Raw genomic sequence first — 24202 nt, forward strand, 5'->3', positions numbered from 1 at the left:
CTACAGAACCAACAAGATACGAAGATATCGGTACACCGATAAGAATAGCAATATCGGTTTATCGATTTTGTCGATACCAATATCTATGACAGTGAAAATGAATATGAAAGTAACGAATATGGAGATAAAAAATGGATATATTTTTGAAAAATATTTGACTTTTGATTTTACTTCCAATCATATTAGTAAAATCTAAGAAGAACTGATGCATAAATCTTGCATAAAAAATTATTCAAATTTAGAGAATGTATATTTATTGGGTTGATATAAAGTTTGAAAAAATATATTTCAAAAATGTTTGTTTTTTGTTGTTGATAACTAATAAAGAAGTTTGTTTTATTTAAGGCTTTATTAGAACTATTTGTTTATTAATTTTTTGAGTAAATGGGTTAAAGTTTGCCCAAATCAAAAATATCGCACATGAACTGCTGATATTAGTATTATAAAGGTTTTAAAACACTTATACTATTATAACTTGCACACAAATGCTTTGTTTGGGATTAATTTTATAAATGTTGGCATTTTTTTTTTCTTTTGACTTTTTAAGAACTTTTCAATTGACAGATAAAGTGTTTTGCTTTTACTTCTTTTTCTTTCTTTTGTTTTTGGAAAGTCATTACTGGGTTAGAAATATTTCTATAAATTTATTGTAGGCGGAGTTAATGAGCAAATACATCATAAAAAGTAATAATTAACTCCGCTCATAATGAGCGGAGTTAATTATTATTTTTTATGATGTGTTTGTTTATGGGTTTCAAAATAAATAAATCTTTAATCGCTAAAGGGGTTAAATTGTTTTTTCACATATAAATAGAAATTAAAACATTAAATACAATATTCAATTATGTGAGAATCGATCTGCAAAATTGAATAAATGCATAGCGTGTTTCTGACGGTGCACAGTGGGCCAGTAGATGGGCAAAATGGGAAAAATTTTGGTTGTCTAATCTTGAAAACTTATTTAATTTTAGTATCTATATATATTAGGAGAAATTTATTGATAATTTGTTTGTATTATATCCATTAGTAACTCTAAGCATTTGAATATTAAAATTTAAAAAAAAAATTAAAAAAATTAATAAATTAGTAATTTACGGTGACATCAACGTAGTGTTATATTTTAATAACATCTACTTTTTCGAAACAAAAATTTAGTACATGTTATTCTATGTAGTATGTAGAGAAAAGAAAAACCAATGTGTGAAATAAATTTATCATAGCATGTTATCTCAGTTAAACTATGAAAATCACAGATTAAAAAAAAATTCCTTAAGAAATTTATTTTTTGCCGTCCTATAACTAATAATAACCACAATTTGTCATGTGCTGTCTTACATTTATTTGAGCTATATGATGCTTTAATTGAGTTTTAACTGATTGCTCGTCCCCTTAAATCCCCGTTCAGATTTTATACATGTTTAACATTGTTGCTATGGAGCTAAATTTTGCATAGCAACAACTCATTTTTACATTAACGTTGTTTAAACAGCCCAGCAAGCATTTCAACGTTGATTCAACGTCGATAACGCGTTGATTTATTGACGTTGATTTTAGCGTTGAAATGGAAACAAAATATCGACGTTGAAATATCAACATTGATTCAACGTCAATAACTTAACGGTGTACTGACGTTGATTTACAAACGTTGATTTGGAAACAAGAAATTGACGTTCTAATATCTACATCGATTCAACGTCAAAAAAGCAACGTTGAAACATAACACTTTAAAAAATTTACTAAAATGTATTTGTTAAAATTTTTTACAAAGGAGATAATTTATTTTTCTTTTTCGAAACTACTTCTGCTTTCATTTGACTCAACGTCACCGTCTACTACGAATTCATCTTGATTTTTTTCTTTATCACTTTCGTGAACTTCATCGTCTATTTCGTGGTTGTCAGATTTCCGTTTACCTCCATTCAAACGATAAGGTGCATACTTTAGGCAAGAGGCTATAAATGATCTAGTTTCTTTGTCTGTTGCCTTAGCCTCAGATCGCTTCATCGATTCTAAAAAATAAATGCAAAAACATTCAAATTTGGTCAAGTGAATAAAATTGTATTGAAAGGAGGAAAGAATATCTTCAATTTACATTATTTCATAAGAATACATGAAGTTTACAATTTTAATGTAAACTAATATATTTTATTATTTGAGTTTTTATGTCTATTTTTTGTGAATTCAACTAAATTTATTTTCAACAGGCAGCCATTAAAAAGAAATATAAATATATAAAAAAATATAGATCAACATCTTTTCCAATTTTCAACACTTAAAATTAAAATTATAGCTATCAATTATTGCTTTGTAAACATTTAACCCTTCCATAGGTAATTTCATGAAAAATAACTTACAAACTTTTTGAAAACTCTTTTATCAGCTCCAAGTTTTCTATCAAACTCATATAAAGCGTCTATATCATCAAATTGTATTAATATATCTCCTTCATCATCTTGCATTCTGGTTCCATTGTGTCTAACTTTTTAGATATTTCGCTTATTTGCAAAGTTATTTGGGCCAACCTCCATAATACTATATGTTGAAATCCTGATTTTAAAACAGAAAGTACTTTATAAATATAACTAACAGATATATATATATATATATATATATATATATATATATATATATATATATATATATATATATATATATATTTATATATATATAATATATATGCATATATACATATATTATAGTATATATTACCTTTTAGTATATATTATCTTTTATTATTAAATATTCACTGTATATGAAAAAAAGTCAACCATGCCATACATACAGTCTACCTGCTAACTGTTTTAGAAAACAAATAATTCTACTCCACTTCAGATACCCCTGGTAACATTACAGTCACATGACGTATTTACAGGTAATCTTATAACTTCCCAGCAAGCAAACGACGTCATGTCGACGTCTTAAGTTGGTTGAAATGTTAACGTCAGAACTTTCAACGTCTATTCCACGTTGATTTGTAGTTGATAAACTAACGTTGAAGAAAAAGTCGTTCTTTCAACGTCTTATCGAGGTGGAAATCTCAACGTCAGAATTTTCAACGTTTATTCCACGTTGATTTTTTGTTAATAAACTAATGTTGATTTAATCAACGTTAAATCAACATGCCTTTCTATTTTCGTTTTGATATCGAGACAAATAAGACTTCTTATTTAAAATAAAGATGGCCAATCGCTCACATAAATGTGCTATTTTTAATTATATTTTATTTGAAAGTGGTAATATTTACAATATTACATATGTATTTTTCAATTATGGGTAATAATTAAAGATTTTTTAGTTTATAATTTTCGTTTTTTATTCTCCTGGTAGGAAGTAAAAATGCTTCAATTTTAATATTATTAGTAATGATTATTGAAAAGAATTCTCTTTTTCTTACGAAACATTGTTTTACACAGCTTTAATTACAAAAATACATTTTATTGTTTTTGTGTAGCTAATTAGTTACAAAAGTAAACTGGGTGTTATTTTAAGGTTTTCTTTTATGTTCCATTTGTATTTGGAGAGGGGGGTTGAATTTTGTAGTTTTCTGTTTACAAATGAGTTTTGTGGTTTGCCCATCTCTTTTTACATTCTTCTTCTGATAGTCCAATATATACTTTTGTTTGGGGCTGACACTATACATTTGTAAATTACAAATTTATACATTTAAGACTCTGCCTAAAACTTTAAGGTTTAAAAAAAATATGTAGTTATTTTTATTTAATCTCGCATACAAACTTATATAGCTCTAAAATCATTCATCGAGCACTGTTGAATATATGCACGTAATTTTTTTACTTATATATATATATATATATATATATATATATATATATATATATATATATATATATATATATATATATATATATATATATATGTGTGTATATATATATATATATATATATATATATATTTATATATATATATATATATATATATATATATATATATATATATATATGTATATATATATATATATATATATATATATATATATATATATATATATATATACACATATATACAAATATATATACATATATACAAATATATGTAAATATATATAAATATATATTCATACATACATACATACATACATTCATACATACATACATACATACATACATACATGTATATATATATGTATATATATATATATATATATATATATATATATATATATATATATATATATATTACAATTTTATAAAAAAAATCCTAATATTTAGTAGAACAATAACAATTTTATTCCCAATATTGCAAAAACACTATATAAATTATATTCCTGGCTAACCTGATAATAATATATTTATTTATAGAAATAAAAGTATTCAGTTGCTATGTCATCACAGATTACACAATGGAGAAAAATGAATAAAATAGTAATTGATTTATTTACTGAGACAGATAATACAACAAAAATAAATAAACAACAAATAATTGTTTCAGTTATAGAGTTGTTTCAGAAGAATTAATTGAGGAAGAAGTTAAAGGTGTCGAAGAAACAGATTTTGACTCAGATTCCATTTTTGACTTGGGTAGTTCTGATTCTGATTCTTGTGTCTTGAATCATGGAAATGTATAGATATATATGCTTCTATGATTCAAGACACAAGAATCAGAATCAGACATTATAGATGACATAGACAAAACAATAAATGGAAATCTACGTGAAAAATTAGCAGAATGGGTTGTTGTGAACCAAACTTTGCATTCTGCATTGAATCAACTTCTTTTTATTTTGAGAAACAATGGCCATTCGAAGCTTCCAAAAGACATAAAGACATTATTAAAAACTGCATGTAACATTCCTATGAAGAATAAGTGTGTTGGCTATTACATTTTTTATGATTTGGAAACTAATATTTTAAAACATTTAAGTAAATTTCCAGATCTGGAGAAAATTGAAGTAGTTGTGAATGTTGATGGGATACCATTATTTAAAAGTACTTCAGTCGCTTTATGGTTCATACTTTGCTCATTTTCAACCATTTGCTGTAGCTATTTTTTGTGGCAAGAGCAAACCTTCCTCTGAAGAGAGCTTTATGTTTGATTTTGTAAACGAATTTTCAATTTTATTACAAAATGGAATCAAAACTCCTGGCAAACATTATTATGTTGTATATGCAATGCATTTTAGTGAAGCTGCACTGAGCAGTGAACATCTTAGGAATGAATAATAAGTTAAAAAGAGTTTAGCAGAGTGAGATAAAAGTACAAAAGGACAGATGTCCAGTGGAAAACAAAGAGCCTCAAAGTAGAAAAATACTAAAAAAGTAATAAGTAAAATGTTGTGAAAACAAACAATAACAATAAACAATAGTCGAGATATGTAAGAGTCATTTACTGTTGTTCTATTAAATTTTTGTTAGTGTCCAGCGTAAGTGCGATGTGTAGACAGTATCAGTGATAGACCAGAATTATTTGTTTGGTCTGTATTGTTAGGGTGGTAAACATACATTATCGATATAGCTTTCGCCTGAGACCGGCATCCCAAAAGAGGTTCCACTCTGGGTCTACACCAGGGTATCTTGTTAAGGTATCCCATTATCCCAAAAGGACTATTCTCAGAGTATCCTGTCAGGGCAATTGCCACAGACTTTTGAATTGACACTGGGACCAGAGGACACATAGTGTGGCTCAGTACAACTTGCATACAAAGAATTGTGAACTTTTTTGAGTCTTATAGATGTGTATGTAATGTACACAGTCAATGAAGTGTTCTTGTGTGTGTCTACTGTAATAGAATGTCTTGATCGTATGAATTGTTAGTATAAAATTGGTTGAAAATCATTAAAACTGGTGTAATGTAAGCTAGACGTGAATACTAGAAGTCCAATAACATGTGTTTTAAAAATAACAACTATTGCAACTTGGTAATCTAGAAAATTTAAATAGAATTACACCAATATAGTAACAATGACTTGTATATTTAGTTAATAAACTAATATTCTGTATATATATATTACAACTCGTAATCTAAGATTATATGGAATTTTGTATTTTGTATAAGTTATAAGATTAACTGTAAATATGTCATGTGACTGTAATGTTACCAGGAGTATCTGAAGTGGAGTAGAATTATTTGTTTTCTAAAACAGTTAGCAGGTAGACTGTATGTATAGCATGGCTGACTTTTTGTCATATACAGTGAGTATTTAATAGTAAAAGATAATGGTAGGTTTCTTTGCCAAATCATTTGTGAGTTTCAGTTGTCCTTCAAATTGCTGTTGTTTTGTATGCAACATATTCAAGTATATCATTTAATATTGTATATATATTATATATATATATATATATTATATATATATATATATATATATATATATATATATATATATATATATATCATATAGTATATATTATGTATACATATATATATGTAATATATACTATAATATATGTATTATATACATGTAATATATACTATGACACAATGGAACCAGAATGCAAGATGATGAAGGAGATATATTAATACAATTTGATGATATAAACGATGATGATGATTAATACAATTTGATAATATAGACGCTTTATATGAGTTTGATAGAAAACTTGGAGCTCACAAAAGAGTTTTTAAAAAGTCTGTAAGTTATTTTTCATGAAATTACCTATGGAAGGGTTAATTGTTTACGAAGCAATAATTGATAGCTATAATTTTAATTTTAAGTGTTGAAAATTTGAAAAGATGTTGATCTATATATTTTTATATATTTTTATTTCTTTTTAATGGCTGTCTGTTGAAAATAAATAAATTTAGTTGAATTCACAAAAAATAGATATATAAACTCAAAAATTAAAATATATTAGTTTACATTAAAATTGTAAACGTCATGTATTCTTATGAAATAATGTAAATTGAAGATATTCTTTCCTCCTTTCTATACAATTTTATTCACTTGACCAAATTTGAATGTTTTTGCATTTATTTTTTAGAATCGATGAAGCGCTGTGAGGCTAGGCAACAGACAAAGAAACTAGATCATTTATAGCCTCTTGCCCAAAGTATGCACCTTATCGTTTGAATGGAGGTAAACGGAAATCTGACAACCCCGAAATAGACGATGAAGTTCACGAAAGTGATAAAGAAAAAAATCAAGATGAATTCGTAGTAAACGCTGACGTTGAGTCAAATGAAATCGGAAGTAGTTTCGAAAAAGAAAAAGAAATTATCTTCTTTGTAAAAAATTTTAACAAATACATTTTAGTAAATTTTTTAAAGTGTTATGTTTCAACGTTGCTTTTTTGACGTTGAAGCGATGTAGATATTAGAACGTCAATTTCTTGTTTCCAAATCAACGCTTAAATCAACGTTTATAAATCAACATCAGTTCAATGTTAATTTATTGACGTTGAATCAGTATAGATATTTCAACGTCGATTTCTTGTTTCCAAATCAACGTTTTTAAATCAATGTCAGTACAACGTTAATTTATTGACGTTAAATCAATGTTGATATTTCAACGTCGATATTTTGTTTCCATTTCAACGCTAAAATCAACGTCAATAAATCAACGCGTTATCAACGTTGAATCAACGTTGAAATGCTTGCTGGGATATCACATACTTCATTAATTTAATCTTAACAAAAAACTTCTCAGTGTTTTAAAATATTAAAATTGTTGCAATTGAATACCAACAGTTTTAATCTGAAACATTAATCTTTTTTTATGTTACATAAAAAACTTTTTCATTAATTATTATATTTTGGATTTGAAAATAGTTATTAATACTATTATCATGAATAAAAAAAATTAAACTTACTATCTGTTAGTGCATCTAGAACAGTTTTATTAAGCTTGTCCATATTAAATTAAATCTAATAATATAAATTAAAATAATTTAAAATAAGATTTTTATTTTAATCGCCCCCTTATCCGGATTTCGGCCCCACCCGGATTTCGCTTACCAAAAAATAAACAAACCGAAAAACCGAAATTAGGTACCTAAAGTCCAACACTAATTAGACTAATTGCTTATAATTATTTTTTGTTGAAATTTTGGTATGTTCATAGAAAATGCATGAAGCAAACTATTTTAATAATAAAAAAAGCGGACTCTACATTTCTTCGACTACAAATCCAAGTGACAACATCAACCAAATTTTCATGCAAAATTCTCAGCAAAATACTCCATAAAAAAGTATGGTAGCGATACACAATATTTATAAAAAAAATCAAGCCAAACCTTTCTTCTTTTCAAAAGTTGTCAAGGTTTATATATGTTTCTAAAAAGAACCGCATCAAAAAACCGTTTGCCTAAGGCTACCTGAAAAAAGTGGTATACTTGGTATAACACTAATTAAACTAATTGCTTATAATTATTTTTCGTTGAAATTTGGCTTGTGCATAGAAAATGCATGAAGCAAACTATTTTAATAATAAAAAAGGCGGACTCTACATTTCTTCGACCACAAATTCATGAGAGAACATCAACCTAATATTCAGGAGCAAAATATCCCATAAAAAAGTTAGTAACCATGCATAAAAGTATTTAAAAAATCAAGATTAGCTTTTCTTCTTTCCAAAAAGTATCTTTGTGTATATATGTTTCTAAAAAGAAACTCCACAAAACTACGTCTGTCTCACGCTGTCTAAAAAAGAGTTAAAAAAACGAGAACCAAAATTTTAGCATAAAAATCGGTTCCGTAAATCGCGATTTCCACGTCCCTATATATATATATATATATATATATATATATATATATATATTTATATATATTTATATATATGTATATATATATATATATATATATATGTATATATATATATATATATATATATATATATATATATATATATATATATATATATATATATATATATATATATATATATATATATATATATATATATATATATAGTATATATATATATATATATATATATATATATATATATATATATATATATATATATATATATATATATATATATATATATGTATATATATAATATATATATATATATATATATATATATGTATATATATATATATATATATATATTTAAATATAAGTAAAAATTTTACTTGCATATATTCAACAGTGCTCGATGAATGATTTTAGAGCTATATAAGTTTGTATGCGAGATTAAATAAAAATAACTACATATTTTTTTTAAAACTTAAAGTTGTAAGCAGAGTCTTAAATGTAATTTACAAATGTATAGTATCAGCCCCAAACAAAAGTATATATTGGACTATCAGAAGGAGACTGGAAAAAGAGATGGGCAAACCACAAACACTTATTCGTAAACATAAAACTACAAAATTCAACCACCCTTTCCAAATATAAATGGAACATAAAAAAAAACCTTAAAATAACACCCAATTTACTTTTGTATTTAATTAGCTACAAAGAAACAAAAAAATGTAATTTTGTAATTGAAGCTGTGGAAAACAATGTTTCGTAAGAAAAAGAGAATTCTTTTCAATAATCATTACTAATAATATTAAAATTGAAGCATTTTTACTTCCTATCAGGAGAATAAAAAACGAAAATTATAAACTAAAAAATCTTTAATTATTACCCATAAATGAAAAATACATATGTAATATTGTAAATATTACCACTTTCAAATAAAATATAATTAAAAATAGCACATTTATGTGAGCGATTGGCCATCTTTATTTTAAATAAGAAGTCTTATTTGTCTCGATATCAAAACGAAAATAGAAAGGCATGTTGATTTAACGTTGATTAAATCAACATTAGTTTATTAACAAAAAATCAACGTGGAATAAACGTTGAAAATTCTGACGTTGAGATTTCCACCTCGATAAGACGTTGAAAGAACGACTTTTTCTTCAACGTTAGTTTATCAACTACAAATCAACGTGGAATAGACGTTGAAAGTTCTGACGTTAACATTTCAACCAACTTAAGACGTCGACATGACGTCATTTGCTTGCTTGAGAACACTTGTAGCAACTTAATTACTAACAAGTATTAGTAGTCAACGCGGCATATATATTATAACATTAAACTTTTAAATACAAAATACTTGTTTCAATAATTATTTAGAAATGGAGTTATTAAACTTAGACATTTTGAAATACTAAGATTGTTTTTTCTTAAAAAACAATCTTAGTATTTCAAAACAAAATATTGCTCAAGATATGTTTAAATTTATTCAGCCAAAATTTGCTGATTTTAAAGACGTTGATTTTAGACATGTTGTTCAACGATTTGTTTACTTGTATAAAAAAAAGTGGAAATCTGCAAACTATACTATTAAAAGTTTTGAAAAGAAGTTTGTAAACTGGCTAAATGAATATTTAATTGTCAGAAAAAAAGACGAGAACCAACTGCAAGTAGACGTGGTCAAAAACCAGTTGCATTTGATAATAGTTCTAATAAAACTAAAAAATGGTGTGTATCTTGTTTAACTGAATCTCATTCATCCAATAAACTATTTTTTGCTGCTAATAAAAGTTTTAGAGATGAATCTATTGCTATTGCTGCCAAGAACGTTTTAAATATTTCAAATACAAATAAAGCTACTAAATATTCAGCAGACGAAGCACTGGTTTTAATAATTGATGCAAGTCTGAAAAAAGCCCCCTATCAATTGATTAGAAGCGGAGCCTTGGAGAAAAAATATAACATCTACCCCGCTTACAATGATGTCAGAGATGTCTATTATTAAACAATCTTCAAACGATATTATTGTTTTATAATTTTTTAATGTAATTTAAAATTGACAATCTTTTCATGCACTATCTTTTGCTTTAATTATTCCTAAAACATTATTTACCTAAATACTCAATTGTTATTTAATATAGGTGGGTCAAAAAACCCATAAAATATTCAAATATCAATTTACCACTTTGTAACTAAGGAAAGTATCTAGTAACTAAGCAATATAAGTATTCATAGCAACAAAATTTAAAAAATTATCACTTGTGTAAGAAGTGTGATCTCCTATTGGTACTCATGCCAAATTTAGTGAATATAGCACTTATAAAATATCTGCAGATAACAAAAATAGGATATTGCTAAGCAAAATAAAGGTATCCATAGCAACGAGATAAAAACTTTTAACCTTCATAACAAGCGCAGAAACCTTATTAGTACTCATACTAATTTTAGTAAATGTAGCTCTAATATTAAATAAGTTACGAAATTTGTCCAGTAAATGTATATTCTGGCCCACTGTGCGGCGGTAAAGACGTTTTAACTTTTGCCTGTGCTACGCCAGGCAGTAATTGCATAATTTATATGATTGTGAGCAAATGATATATAAAGTTGTGTTAAACATTTTTATTTAAATATATTTTGGCCTTGTATAAGATTAAAATACGTTTAGACACTTTAGTGCAAATGTAATTAATACGTCGTTTTAGCGGGATGTTCTAGTAAAAAACAACATCTAAAAATTTTGTTACAAAATCTCTGTTTATTTGAAGTTGGTCAATAAAAATGTTTAGGGTATTTGTAACATTTGAACCCATTTAATACTTTTTGCAATTCATCATTCATATTCGAATAGATTTGGTAAATTTTATTATTTAGGTATCGTCTATAAACATGATATTTAAAAGGATTTGAGGCTTTATAAAAGTCCTTTACGCAAATCTTTTAGAAAAATTTTAGAAAAATTTTAGAAAAAGGTGACCCAAGAAAAGAATCTTGCGGAACACCACAGGATATTTCTAACAAATTTCTTTGATTTCTATCATCAAAATAGACAAATTTTTTCGATTTGATAAACAGTTTTAAAACCATTGTAAAACTCTGCTACTTATTCCGTAATGTTTAAGATTATGGAGCAAAATATTGCGATTTACAGTATCAAACGCTTTAGATTTGTTAACGGTAATAACTGCTAGGTGTAAACAACTAAATAACTGTAACAACGATGATGGTTTGCTAACGGTAATACCCGATAGGTTGTATTGTGCATTTGATATGGATGTGTGATAAATGAACTGCTTTTTTTTTTGTTAAACATCTTCGCTTGTTAGATCTATGTTAGATCACATTTTTTTTTGTCTTGATAAGAAGCTAACACTGTCTGGTTGCTTGCAGGGGGCAATTGAGCTTAAAAGGATCTCGCTACTATTACAGCATGGAACTCTCAGTGGTTGATGGATTTTAACAAAGATAAAATTTTTTTTCAGATAATCGTTATAGCAATAATATAGATCTTCCTATGAACAGTAATGTACTCGATGAGTCATCTGCACTTCGTCTTCTGGGATTAACTCTTACTTCCGATCTTTCATGGAAACAATATATCAAATCATTGCAAAATAACATTTGCTAATAAGGCTCTCTTTAACACGCTCGCCACTTTCTTACTACGAACTCTATTCTTTATCTCTATTAATCTCAAATTTGTCATTGTATGAAATACTGGTACAATATATGGGACGGATCTTCGAATAATGCCCTTTCTTTTTTAGACAAGGAGCAAAAAGCCATTGTATATATTGTTAGACCTGCACTTGCAGCCAACCTTCACTGTCACATTATCGTAAATGCTGCTTTTCTTTCTCTTTTTTATAAATGCTATAATGGCGCTGCTCTAAAGAGCTTGCGTCTCTCGTGCCGTCAACTAAAACTGTCGCATTACTCTTTAATCAATTAAATCTTATCCTTTTACTGTGAATGTTCCTTAGTGCTCCAAAAATACTTATTCATCTAGTTTTTTGCTCAAACATCAGTTCTCTAGAACTCGCTTCTTTTATCTTGTTTACCTGATTCATATAACTTGCAATCTTTTAATTCATCTGTTAATCGTTATCTTGCTTTATGAACTTCATCTTTTCTCTTTCAGTAATTTCCAACTCTTATAGAGGTTGCAAGCAATCACTATATGAGTTGGAAAATTCGAAGATGTTTAAAATAGAAAAACAAATCATTTGCGTTATTTTTTTAAGAACTAAAGTAATTTTTGTGTAATAGATTATTGTTATTGAATTAATTGTACATTCTATTGATCATTTCTATTTCATATAATTATTTACAACGCCTTCATCAGATTGTCTGTAACAACAGGATTTTCAATAACAAGGTTTTGTGTAGTATTAATAATTATTTTAACTCTGAAGACCTCACAATCGGTATCAGATAAAATTTACTTAATTAAGATAAAACTTAATTTTAACTCTAATATCAATTTCAAATAATAAATCTAGAAATATTTTCATTTCGATAAATAAAGATTATAAAGAGAAGCTTCCAGTTTCAAAACAGCTGTTATCTCTCAAAGACTGTTTTTATGAAAAGCCAGTGTTTAATTTAATTAATACCTAATTTTGGCATACTACTTGTTTTAGTTTGAAGATTTAAAGAGAAAGAAAGGTTTGTAAGGATAACTAATAAAAAAGCTTTACCCAAACTTAACGCAAAAAAAAAAAAAAATTAGCTATCCTTTTTTAACAAACTTTTAAACAAAAAAATTGTTAAAGACAAAAATACTTTAAATAATTAAACTGACTTTATTTTTAATATTTAAAAAATATCTATTACCATATTATTTTCAATTATATGGTATTAAAAAGGATCCGCCAAATTTAAAAATTTTGAAAGTATGATGCACCCGAAAAAATCATTTGTTACAAAATAAATGCAAAAACATCAAAACACAAAATTTGTTGAGTTGATTTTTTTTTTAAGTTTGTTTCAGTTTTTAGCTAAAATGAAAAGTGAATATTTTACAACCAGATAAACAATATCGGAATTTTTACGTCACATAAGCATGAAGTTCCAAATAGGATCAAAAAATATTGTCGAAAGTTTTTGCATGGAGTCTTAGATTTTTGTATATAAACTTTTAAAGCTTTTTTTACAAACACTGTTTAGTAATAATTTTTAAACTATTAAAGTACTTTAGTAAAATTTTTTTTTCTTATAATAACATACGCTATTTAGAAAAAATGAGTTGCGAACACTGGAGTTCGAGTAACCTTTACTTTAGGGTCACTAATTCATTAACTGTGTTCGGAAAAAGAAAATTAAATGCTTTATGATATATAGGGGCAATATACAAAACTTTTTTCATTAATTATTTTGAAATTATTTGCGAACCAAACTTTATACTTAAATTACCAGGGTTTTTTTGTTTTTTTTTACATATTTAAAGCCTAATTTGAAAATTTACATTAATGATTAAAATATTTATCAAAATATTAGAATATAATTATCAATTATCAAAATTTATCAACAGATAAAAGTGACATTAAAAGTGCCTTGTTCAATTTCCGTAAAAACTTCCTTCACCTTTCGTCACTTAATTTATTTGTAATTTTACATTATAGACAATTTTAAGACATCTTTAACCAACTTTTAGACAAAGCTAATGAAGATCGTCGGTTTCATCAAAAAGATTGTATGATAATCCGGAAAGAATAGTAAAAAGATTTCATTTTCTATTCTCATTAAGAACTGTGTCCACATCTTTGCAGTGAGTCAACTTTTTTTTTTGGTGACGATATTTTCTCCAAATCACAATCGAAGTAACAAAATTTACAAATAAAAGTACCAACAATACAAGAGCAGTAGCTAAGTATTTTTTAGCATTAGTGCAATCTAAACAAAAACAAACAAAATAAATATAAATACCAAATGTGAACAAAAGTTAAAAAACATAAATGACAACTTTTTTACCAATATTAGTTGAATCATCCCTTGTGTAAAAGTAATCTTTTGATAAGTCGTGATAAAAATTGTTGCATACTGGAAAACCTTTTGGAGGCTTTGGCGCTTCGTTAACAGTTTCTAATATAATCATAGCCATGCCATCTAAAGCGTGCACTTCAATGTGACAATGCAAAAACCATTACCCAGGGTTGTCTAATTTGAAACGTAAAACTGCATACCCACCTGGTAAAAGTATAAAATATAGTTGATTGTGTTTCAAGAGCTTTTTTTTTTTTTTTTATTCTCTTTTTTTTCTATTCTTATTGCAATATTATTTTTAAGACCATTAAAATTATAATAGAAAATATTTATACATTACTTATAGTTTATTTCTAATTTGTGTATATACATATAAATATATATATATATATATATATATATATATATATATATATATATATATATATATATATATATATATATATATATATATATATATATATATATATATATATATATATATATATATACCATTGTGTATTATTAAAATTGCATGCTATATAAACAAAATATTTACCTGTTGGTATTATAAGAGTTTCTTTTCGAGAAGGATCAATCAAATTTAAACCAGGAATATTTCCATTATTCCACTGCTAGTTTTTCCTTTTTGGTTCATTGCAAAAATTTTTGCCGAATCCACAATCAATATCTTTATTCTCTGTTGCGATTATTAGTTTAGCTGTAGTGATATTTTGAGGCGCATAATCCATCTTTAAAACATAAAAACTATGACCATGCAGATGAATTGGATGCCCCAAACCTGCCCCACTTCCAATGTTTGTAAAAATCATTTGTATTATTTTATCACGTGGAATTTTTAACTCATAATGACAATAACACACTTTATCAGGCCCACAATCGTGCTTATTACAATCATAACCATCAATTTCATCTCCTTAAGTAGTTGAGTTTACTCCTGGAAACTCAAACTTTTTTCCATTTACAGCACCAGTGGTTACTTTGCTACCTGGAAATGCAAAGATCGAAAAATATTCTTTGCTGTCAGCCGTAAAAATAGGAGACGGATCTTCATCATCAGCATTGTGAAGGTCAGACATCAGTACGCAATCAAGATTGAGATGTTGAGGAAAGAATATGAAAAGGCAGTTTACAACTTTACAAAAACTTCCTTTTAAGCAAACTTGCTTACTGGTTGTATGTTCATTGTTAGATGCTCCCTCGTAGTGTAAAATAGCTTCGACTGAATGATTTTAACATTTTAAAACAATGGTATATTCGTATGTATTTATTTAACTTTTATAAAGACTTTATTAAAATAACCTTTTATATAACTTTCCAATTATGACTGATATTATGTGGAACTCAACGATGATGGCAGAAAGAATGAACCCCTGACAAGTGATGCTAGACACTTTTTATTAGGCTTTTTTAAAACATTGGTGAATAATTCGAAGCCCTGAGAATAAATTTGCACCTATATCAGTCCCTTGATTAATTCTAATTGAATCTTACAACACGAGCATTCTTATTATCTTTCTGTCTTTATAAGGCTGCATTTATTTGGTGTAAGAAAATCGTGTGACTTTAAATGTAAAAGATTGAGAGTACCTAGTAATAGTAGTAGTAGTAGTAGTAGTAGTAGTAGTAGTAGTAGTAGTAGTAGTAGTAGTAGTAGTAGTAGTAGTAGTAGTAGTAGTAGTAGTAGTAGTATCGTGTGACTTTAAATCGTGTGACTTTAAATGTAAAAGATTGAGAGTACCTAGTAATAGTAGTAGTAGTAGTAGTAGTAGTAGTAGTAGTAGTAGTAGTAGTAGTAGTAGTAGTAGTAGTAGTAGTAGTAGTAGTAGTAGTAGTAGTAGTAGTAGTAGTAGTAGTAGTAGTAATAGCAGTAGTAGTATTAGTAGTAGTAGTAGTTGAAGTGGTAGTAGTTGTAGTAGTAGTAAAAGTTTATAATTTTACCTCCATACTTTCAGCTCTGATCTAATAATTATCTATTGTTTTATTAGCATTTAGAATAAAATCAAAACGCTCTCTAGGGTGAACAATAACAGATTCAGCCGAGTATGGCTTGATATCATAGCCATCTAATGCAATAACGTTAATCTCGTGCCTATCAACTGAAATGCGCATTGGGTAAATAGTTCCAACGTTGATTGACTGAAAACGATACTTTAATCCATGTTTTACTGTGTACCAAGTTAGCGGAGCACCATTATGATTCCTTTGAAAGTTATGTTAAAATAAGTTTAAATTTTTTTTTTTTTTTTTTATAAAAACCGTCAAATTACAAAATAGCTAAAAGTCATTAACACATTACTGTTTGAAAAGGAAAAATATGAAAATGAAAAAATGAAAATGGAATTTTTATGTAAAAGCAAAAGTAACAAAAGTTTTTGAATAACAATTATGATGATTTTGCAAACTTTTTGATTTTGATAAGCAAAAAATAGCAAACTTTTAATTAAAAAAACTTTGAAATAAAATTGAACTTTGAAAATATAAACTTCGAAAATGTAAAATTCGAATTTCATTACTTCGAAATACTTTGATCGTTTACGCAATTATAAGGACCGTTTAGTTTAACTTCGAAAAAATCTATACTGGGCAATTCTACGGGGTGAGGGATTGTTTTAGAAGCCCTAAGCTTATATTAGTTTTTAGGCTCTTATAAATACCTTTCGCCATGGGCGTCGAGAGCCTTTTCAAGGAAAAGCACCTGATTTGTTGTGCCTTAATAGATTTTGTTGTAGTGTGTAGGCTTACCTACATAGCTTTTTTTATAAATTTTTATTTTTATAGTAGCTTTTGTACAATCCAATTATTTAATCATTTAATTAAAAGTTTGCTATTTTTTGCTTTTTTATACTTTCTTTTCAATTTTTTATACTTGGTCTGCCCAAGCAAGCTATAGCTTGCTTGAGCAGACTAATAAATAAATACTTGCTTGAGCAGAGAATATTGTTAACCACTTGTTCCGTCAACCAAAACTCAATCTTGCATGACTCGTCAAGCAAACTTTCATCCTTTTTACTACATTTTAAAACATTTTACTCAGTTTTTTCTTTTTAAATTGTTGTTTTGGAATGGGATGATAAGAATTGTGTTTAAAAAAATGATCTTCGAAATAGTATAGAATATATTAAAGAGGCCTAATGTCGCAAAAAAAAGGAATAGTGTTGCAAATGAGTTTAATCAACAGTGTCGAAAACAAATAAAAAAGGATTAGTGTCGTAAATAGTAAAAGGAATAGTGTCGCAAATAGTAAAAACGGAATAGTGTTGCAAATAATTAATATATAAATATATGTGAGTATGTATTACCTATTATAGCGTATATAGATCAGCAATTACTTACTTGTTTCGCTTATCTTTATAGCATATAACTTTTAAGAAAAGAAAAGATTGCTACCTAAGCCCAAACCCTTAGTCGATGTAGCGGGTTATAAGATAGTTGATGTGTGTACTGAAGCCTCCGGCTGCAGGCTATTTTAGTATGATCCCAGACATGTTATCTAAATTTGCAGTTTTAGTTATTATTATTATCATTATTATTTTGACACTAATCATTAAATTCATTTGTGAAACAACTGTTTTTTTTGTTTTCGTCACTATTCCGATTTTATAATTTGCAAAGCTATTCCTTTTTTTTTTGTTTTGTTTTCGGCGCTGTTCATTAAACTTTTTTGCGGCATATTCCTTTTTCTATTTTCGACGCTATTAATTAAATTCATTTGCGACATTATTCCTTGTTTGTTCCAAAAATATATTTTTAAAAATTATCTTCTCGATGTTGGTGTGATTGGAGAAATTCGGAGGAATAAAAATGATTGTATTCTTTCCTCTCATACCGGGCCCTTTTTTATTTCTTTTATAATACCTAACCTGTATCTGGATCTATGTATTTTCCTTTTTCTTCTATTAAAGCTGAAACCCATGGTACACCATAAACAAACTACCATCAACAGTTTTGGATACATTGAATGGTTTCATTCCAATAAAATTACCAAACACCATTTTTAAATCAACTTCCTCTGATGTTTTATGATGCCAATCACCAACTGTCATAATAACATCAGTTATTTTATCAGTGTTGGCATTTTCACGTTCCTTAATTATAAATGCACCATATGCTCCGTTTGTACGTTGAGATCCTACATGACTATGGTACCAAAATGTTCCTTTCGGCTCAGCCTAACACAGAAAAAAACAATTATATAATAAAGTCAATGACAAGTATTACAAAAAAAATATTTTTTTGCTAAATATCTGATTGCCAAGTCTCGGCATCGCATATATTAATAATTAACAATTTAAGACGAATTAAGCGTAGTAGCGTAACGAGAGGCGACTTGAGACACTTAAGCACTAATTTATCTAATACTTTTGAAAATATAACTTTTGAAAAAATAACTTGATGTTTTTCAAATCTTCTACCATCCTACTTGAAGCTTACAAAATATGAGTTGCAAAACTGCAGTGGTTTCGTCACTAGAGATCATTTATTGACAGCACCTCATTGTCTGTCTCATTTTGCCCCGCTATTCGGGACAAAATGAGACAAATTTTTTTTTAGTAATTTAAATAAATAAAGATAAATAAAACAGATCTTTAAGAGGATTAGCAAGTAATACATTTCATAATATATTACAGCTATACTCAAACTGTCAATAGTCACATAAATCACATATTGCTTGACCAGTATTTTGAAACGAGCAACAGTCTGAATGAGCCCAGGTTGTGCATTTTGAACATTGACTCCACTTCTCTCCTTTTGCAGCCTTACTCCATAAACCATTAGAAAACAAAACCATTACATAAACATAACATACTCAGTCTTTAACTTTTAAACTTTTAACTTTTTCTTTACCCTTTCCTAATGCATTTTTATTTTCTATTTTGCGTTCTTTTAACTTTTTTGATTTTTTAGAGGATTCAAATAGTGATTTTCTGTAATGTGATGTTATTATTATTTGTGATTCTTCTCCCTTTTTTTGTGGTAAAATGATCTTTGGAATTGGTACAATATTAGAAAAGCATGGTGTTATATTAAAATCAATATTTTCTGAAGATCCTGAGGGCAATGGTAATAAGGTGCTCGAATTAATTTGTGATTTGATTTTATCAGGTTTATGTAAGATAACATTAGATCTTTTGTCATCATTAAACTCAGTGTCTGGAATTATATCCGGACAAAAAGGACAAATTCTAGATGTACGAAAGCCAGAACAGGCAATTTCTACAGAGGCAGCCTTATTATAGGCTTTGGAGAGTATACCTCCAAGTTCATCAGTTGTTATTTTTTATCCAGGATGCTCACGCAACAATGATCCACATTCTATATTATAAAAGGTTTAAAAAAGCTTCGATCAAGTGGCTGCAACTTATGAGAAGTATGAGGTGGTAAGGATATAATAACTATTCCATTTTCCTTTGCAAAATCCAACAAGCTAATGTTTTTTGTATGAGTTTTGTGCCCATCTAAAATTAAAAGAATTTTATTTTCTATAGAAGCTCTAGTGTACTTAGTGAAGTGTTTCATATACTCCATGAACAAATCAGTTGTTATCCATCCATTTTTAGAGCACCCTCTAATTGTTCCATTGGGAGCATGGTCGATTAGATCTAATTTCATTCGCTTTCTCTTAAAAATCATCATTGGTGGAACAAATAGTCCAGTTACATTCATAGCACAAACAACGGTTGTTTTTACACCAATTCACCACTTGTTACAGAAGAAATGCAATGCTTCCCTTTTATTGTTATAACTTTAACAGGTTTATGTACAGTTGTAATGCCTGATTCATTGCAGTTTAAAATTTGATGAGCTTTAAACTTGTATTTTTTTATAACAATTTCTATATTCTTGAAATAAATCTTCACAGAACTGCAGTTTAAACCAAAAATACGATTTAAAGACAGCCCCTGAGGCTTTCTTATTGAAAGGTCTGGATGTCTCTTCAAAAATCCACTAACAAAATCTCTTCCTGCAACACCATTATACTTATTAAATGGATGAACTATGTTATCCTTTCTACATACTGGAAGACAATTTGTTGAACGTCACTTATCAACAATCCATAATAAACTGAATCCATTTCTTTAATGTAGCTAACTAATTGATTTTCAGTATCATCTGGCAATAATTTTTTAAATGAACCAACCCAGTGAAAAATAAAACAGCGTCCCACATGGGTTCCACAGGGGTTCCGTGTGGGATTGATGGGATTTACGTGGGACAGATTTTCCCATGTGGTATCCGTATGGAAATTTGTTACTTTAAACCCATGTGGGTAATCCCACATGGGTTACATGTGGGAACCATATGGTATTTACTTACATGGGAAATCCCACGTGGGTTTCTTGTGGGATTTACATGGAATTTATTTGAAAGCTGAAAACTAAAAAAACAATAAATTTTAAAATCGACATTGCATTGCGGCGAGGCTACATTTATATTGTGTAAATATATTTTACAAATCAATTTAATCCAATCAATATTTTCACTTTAATAATAATTGTATATATATACAATCGTGCGTTACATTTACAAACAGTTATAAACTGATGACGTGAAAGACCTATGAATGTAAAAATTATAGCATAGTAATAATGATAATAATAATAATAAGTAATAATAATAAATAATAATAACAATAATAGTAATAATAATATCAAATACAGTAATATAATACAGTAGTTACAGTAATTATTTTAGAGAATTGCAAGCAAGTTTGTAAGTACCACGAATAATGTTTATCTTTCTTTATAGAAATAAAATTAAAATAGGCATATTATTAGGATAATATAATAGTTATTTGAATATATATTCAAATAACTATTATCCTATAATATACTCAAGGACTATATAGTTCTTGAGTATATTATCTGCAAACAATTAACTGATGCAAGTTCAAATGTTGTCAAAAACCAAGCATGCATGCATGGGACACTGCTGTGTCTCACAAAGAAATGCAGGTTTGAAATTCTAAGAATTCCCAATTTTTTTTATTAAAAAGAAAAAAAATAGGGAGGAGATGGGTTTCTGTAATTTTTTTTAGGCTTTAAAACTTTTAACTTTAGATATAATAAGGTCCTTAAGACTTAAGGGACTTACAAACTACATCGAGAAACAAAAACAGGATATTTACAGAAACTTTTCAATTTTTTATCTGGAGTACCACAGTGTTATTGAGAATAAAGCTTCTGGGTCCAGTTTTCAAAGTAATATGATCTAAAGTAATATATAAATAAAATATGTAATATATAAAATAATATGATTTAAAATGTATATAGTTATATATATAACTCCTGATAATTAACTATATGCAGGGATGCTTTCCCAAAATTCATCAACCGGTTCGCAGTAATATATTCTTACAAATTTTTTTATTTTTTTAATATTAATATTTTCATCAAAATATTATGGTTGTCAGAGTGGCAGACTAAGTCAAGAATATTTAACTATCGTTCATATTCTTTGCAACAATAATGTAATAGGATAAAAGAGAATAAAAAAATAATTCAACAAGGTGAAAATCACTTTTATTTTATTCATTCATTTCAAGAGATACAAAATTTACATAAAAAGAAACTGAACATAACAAAAAATTGTGAAATTTCATATATTAGTAAATATTATTGTTATAAAGTAATTATATTATTTAAAATATTTCCAAATAGCTAATTGATTTTCAGTATATTCGTTCGGTTTAGATTTTTTAACCCTTGTATCATCTGCCGAGTTATAGTTCCTCAACCAAGTTTTTACCTAGGGAACTGCGTTCCAATTTTCCAATGGACGACCAACTAAGTTTAATGTCATCAAATTTGATACTGTCTGCACTGTTAATCTGGCTCTTATATCAGTAATTATGATGTTCATCAATGAAAATCCTCGTTCTGCTTCAGCACTGCTAACGGCAACCGTATTAACCATATTTTTTGCTTTTTGAATGTTTTCTGCAATTTTACTAATTTGTTGATGGCCATTGTTTATTACATTTTCAACATAATCACGGAAATCATTCTTATCGATATCAAAATTATTCATAAATAATGCTATTATCAATATTTTTTTTGTTACCATTTGATCAGAGATGAGAACAATCCATCAATCTTAATTTCATATTTTTTATGATGCTGTCAATAAAGGAATCTCTGGGAAGATTTCCATAAATTCTGTTTTCGACGAAGATCATGTTTTTGAATGCTTCAGAGTTTATAACTTCATCCACTTTTTTTTCATAATGACCGCGACGATCTTTGAGCATTTTAAAAGCGTTAATTGTTCTTCTAATCAGTTGATCTCCCCTGGCAACATTTATATTTCTAGCTTGAAGGGCATTAGATAATAGAGAGCACTCCTGTAGGATGTCAATCATTAGAGCTAAATCTACTAAAAAACATTTGTTTTGTAGTCGTGTTGCCATTCTAGATATTTTTTGGTTAGAAGAGAACATTGTATACAAAGCAGGGTAGCTCCGCCATACAGCAAGTGCAGATCTTAGGCTGCACGCAGCCCATCTTGGTCCTAACACTCTTCCAATCTTAATTATATCCAAACTAAGCTCCTGGGAAATATCATTCAGTTCTTTTTGGTTTTTATTAGATTGATGAAAAATACAATATATTTTGTCCATGAAAACTTTAAAATGATTAACCTGTTTGATATCTTTTATGGAATCATCTAAAACAAGTTGTAGGCGGTGATTGAGACAGTGCCAAATAATAACATTTGGAAACATCTCTTTTATTCGTACGCTGACTCGCTAGCACCGTCAGAACAGAATCCTATTAAATTCACTTTTAAATAATTTGTATCAAATCCAACAACAAGTAATACACCCAACAAACTTTGAAAAATAGTATTCGCATCTTGTGCGTCAAGTTCCACAATATCTACGAATATTATTGGGGATATTTCAGAAGATGCTACTGTAGAAGATTCTACTTTGATGAAAACTATAAGCGTTGCTTTACTGGAAATGGTGGAAGCTTCATCAATAACAGTACAAATTTTTAAATTATTCTTAATAATTGATATAAACAATTCTTTTTTAGTTTCTTGTGCGATATGCTCTACTATCTTACTTGCACTATGTCAAGAATGAAGTTCGGTTCCCATGTCCAATCTGTTTTTTACTTGAAGCTCTATTACAGTTTCTATGTCTGAAAACGGACGATTTCTTTTCGCTAGACTGTAAACAGTGTTGAAGATTCTTGTAGTAGAACTAATAAATTTTTCGTTCATCTTATCAATGCATGTTGTAAAAGTTTGTTTATTAAGTATCTTGGCATGTTCAACAGCTAGTTTGTGTGCTTTTGATACAAAATGTTCACTCATTTTTTTTCTTAAAGATGCTTGTTGCACTATTTTGTCTTTCCCCGATGTCGTAACGTTACATTTTTTCCATTCCTGAGATATTAGTTTTGATTCCATTTTTAAACAATACTCACATCCCAATTTCTGATTACTGACAAATAGCCCATCATATTTAATTTTAAACTCTTTCAACTATTTTGCATTCCAACAGCTTGGTAAATTATTATTGTCCTCATTTTGGTAACTAGGAATCTCTAGTATTTCTTCCTGTAA

General features: G+C 27.8%; 2 protein-coding genes and 1 long non-coding RNA gene across 3 annotated transcripts in view; 2 read left to right on the forward strand and 1 right to left on the reverse strand.

Annotated features, from left to right (window-relative positions):
* LOC136087508 (uncharacterized) overlaps positions 1-24202 on the forward strand; it is an 86478-nt gene that overhangs the window by 11639 nt on the left and 50637 nt on the right. The window lies entirely within an intron of this gene.
* LOC136087209 (uncharacterized) lies at positions 6335-7215 on the forward strand. Its single transcript, XR_010641629.1, has 2 exons — positions 6335-6587; positions 6937-7215. It is a non-coding gene; the product is annotated as an uncharacterized LOC136087209 (long non-coding RNA).
* Positions 14110-24202, reverse strand: part of LOC136086913 (uncharacterized) — a 30911-nt gene continuing 20818 nt past the window's right edge. Inside the window, exons 4-7 of the mRNA XM_065809412.1 lie at positions 18490-18798; positions 15165-16829; positions 14615-14830; positions 14110-14536 (exon numbers count right to left, since the gene is read on the reverse strand). Of these exons, the coding sequence (XP_065665484.1) occupies positions 18526-18798 (273 nt within the window). The 3' untranslated portion in view covers positions 14110-14536; positions 14615-14830; positions 15165-16829; positions 18490-18525. The remainder of the gene's footprint in view (positions 14537-14614; positions 14831-15164; positions 16830-18489; positions 18799-24202) is intronic.

The sequence above is a fragment of the Hydra vulgaris genome, chromosome 11, assembly GCF_038396675.1.
Source record: "Hydra vulgaris chromosome 11, alternate assembly HydraT2T_AEP".
NCBI lineage: Eukaryota > Metazoa > Cnidaria > Hydrozoa > Anthoathecata > Hydridae > Hydra > Hydra vulgaris.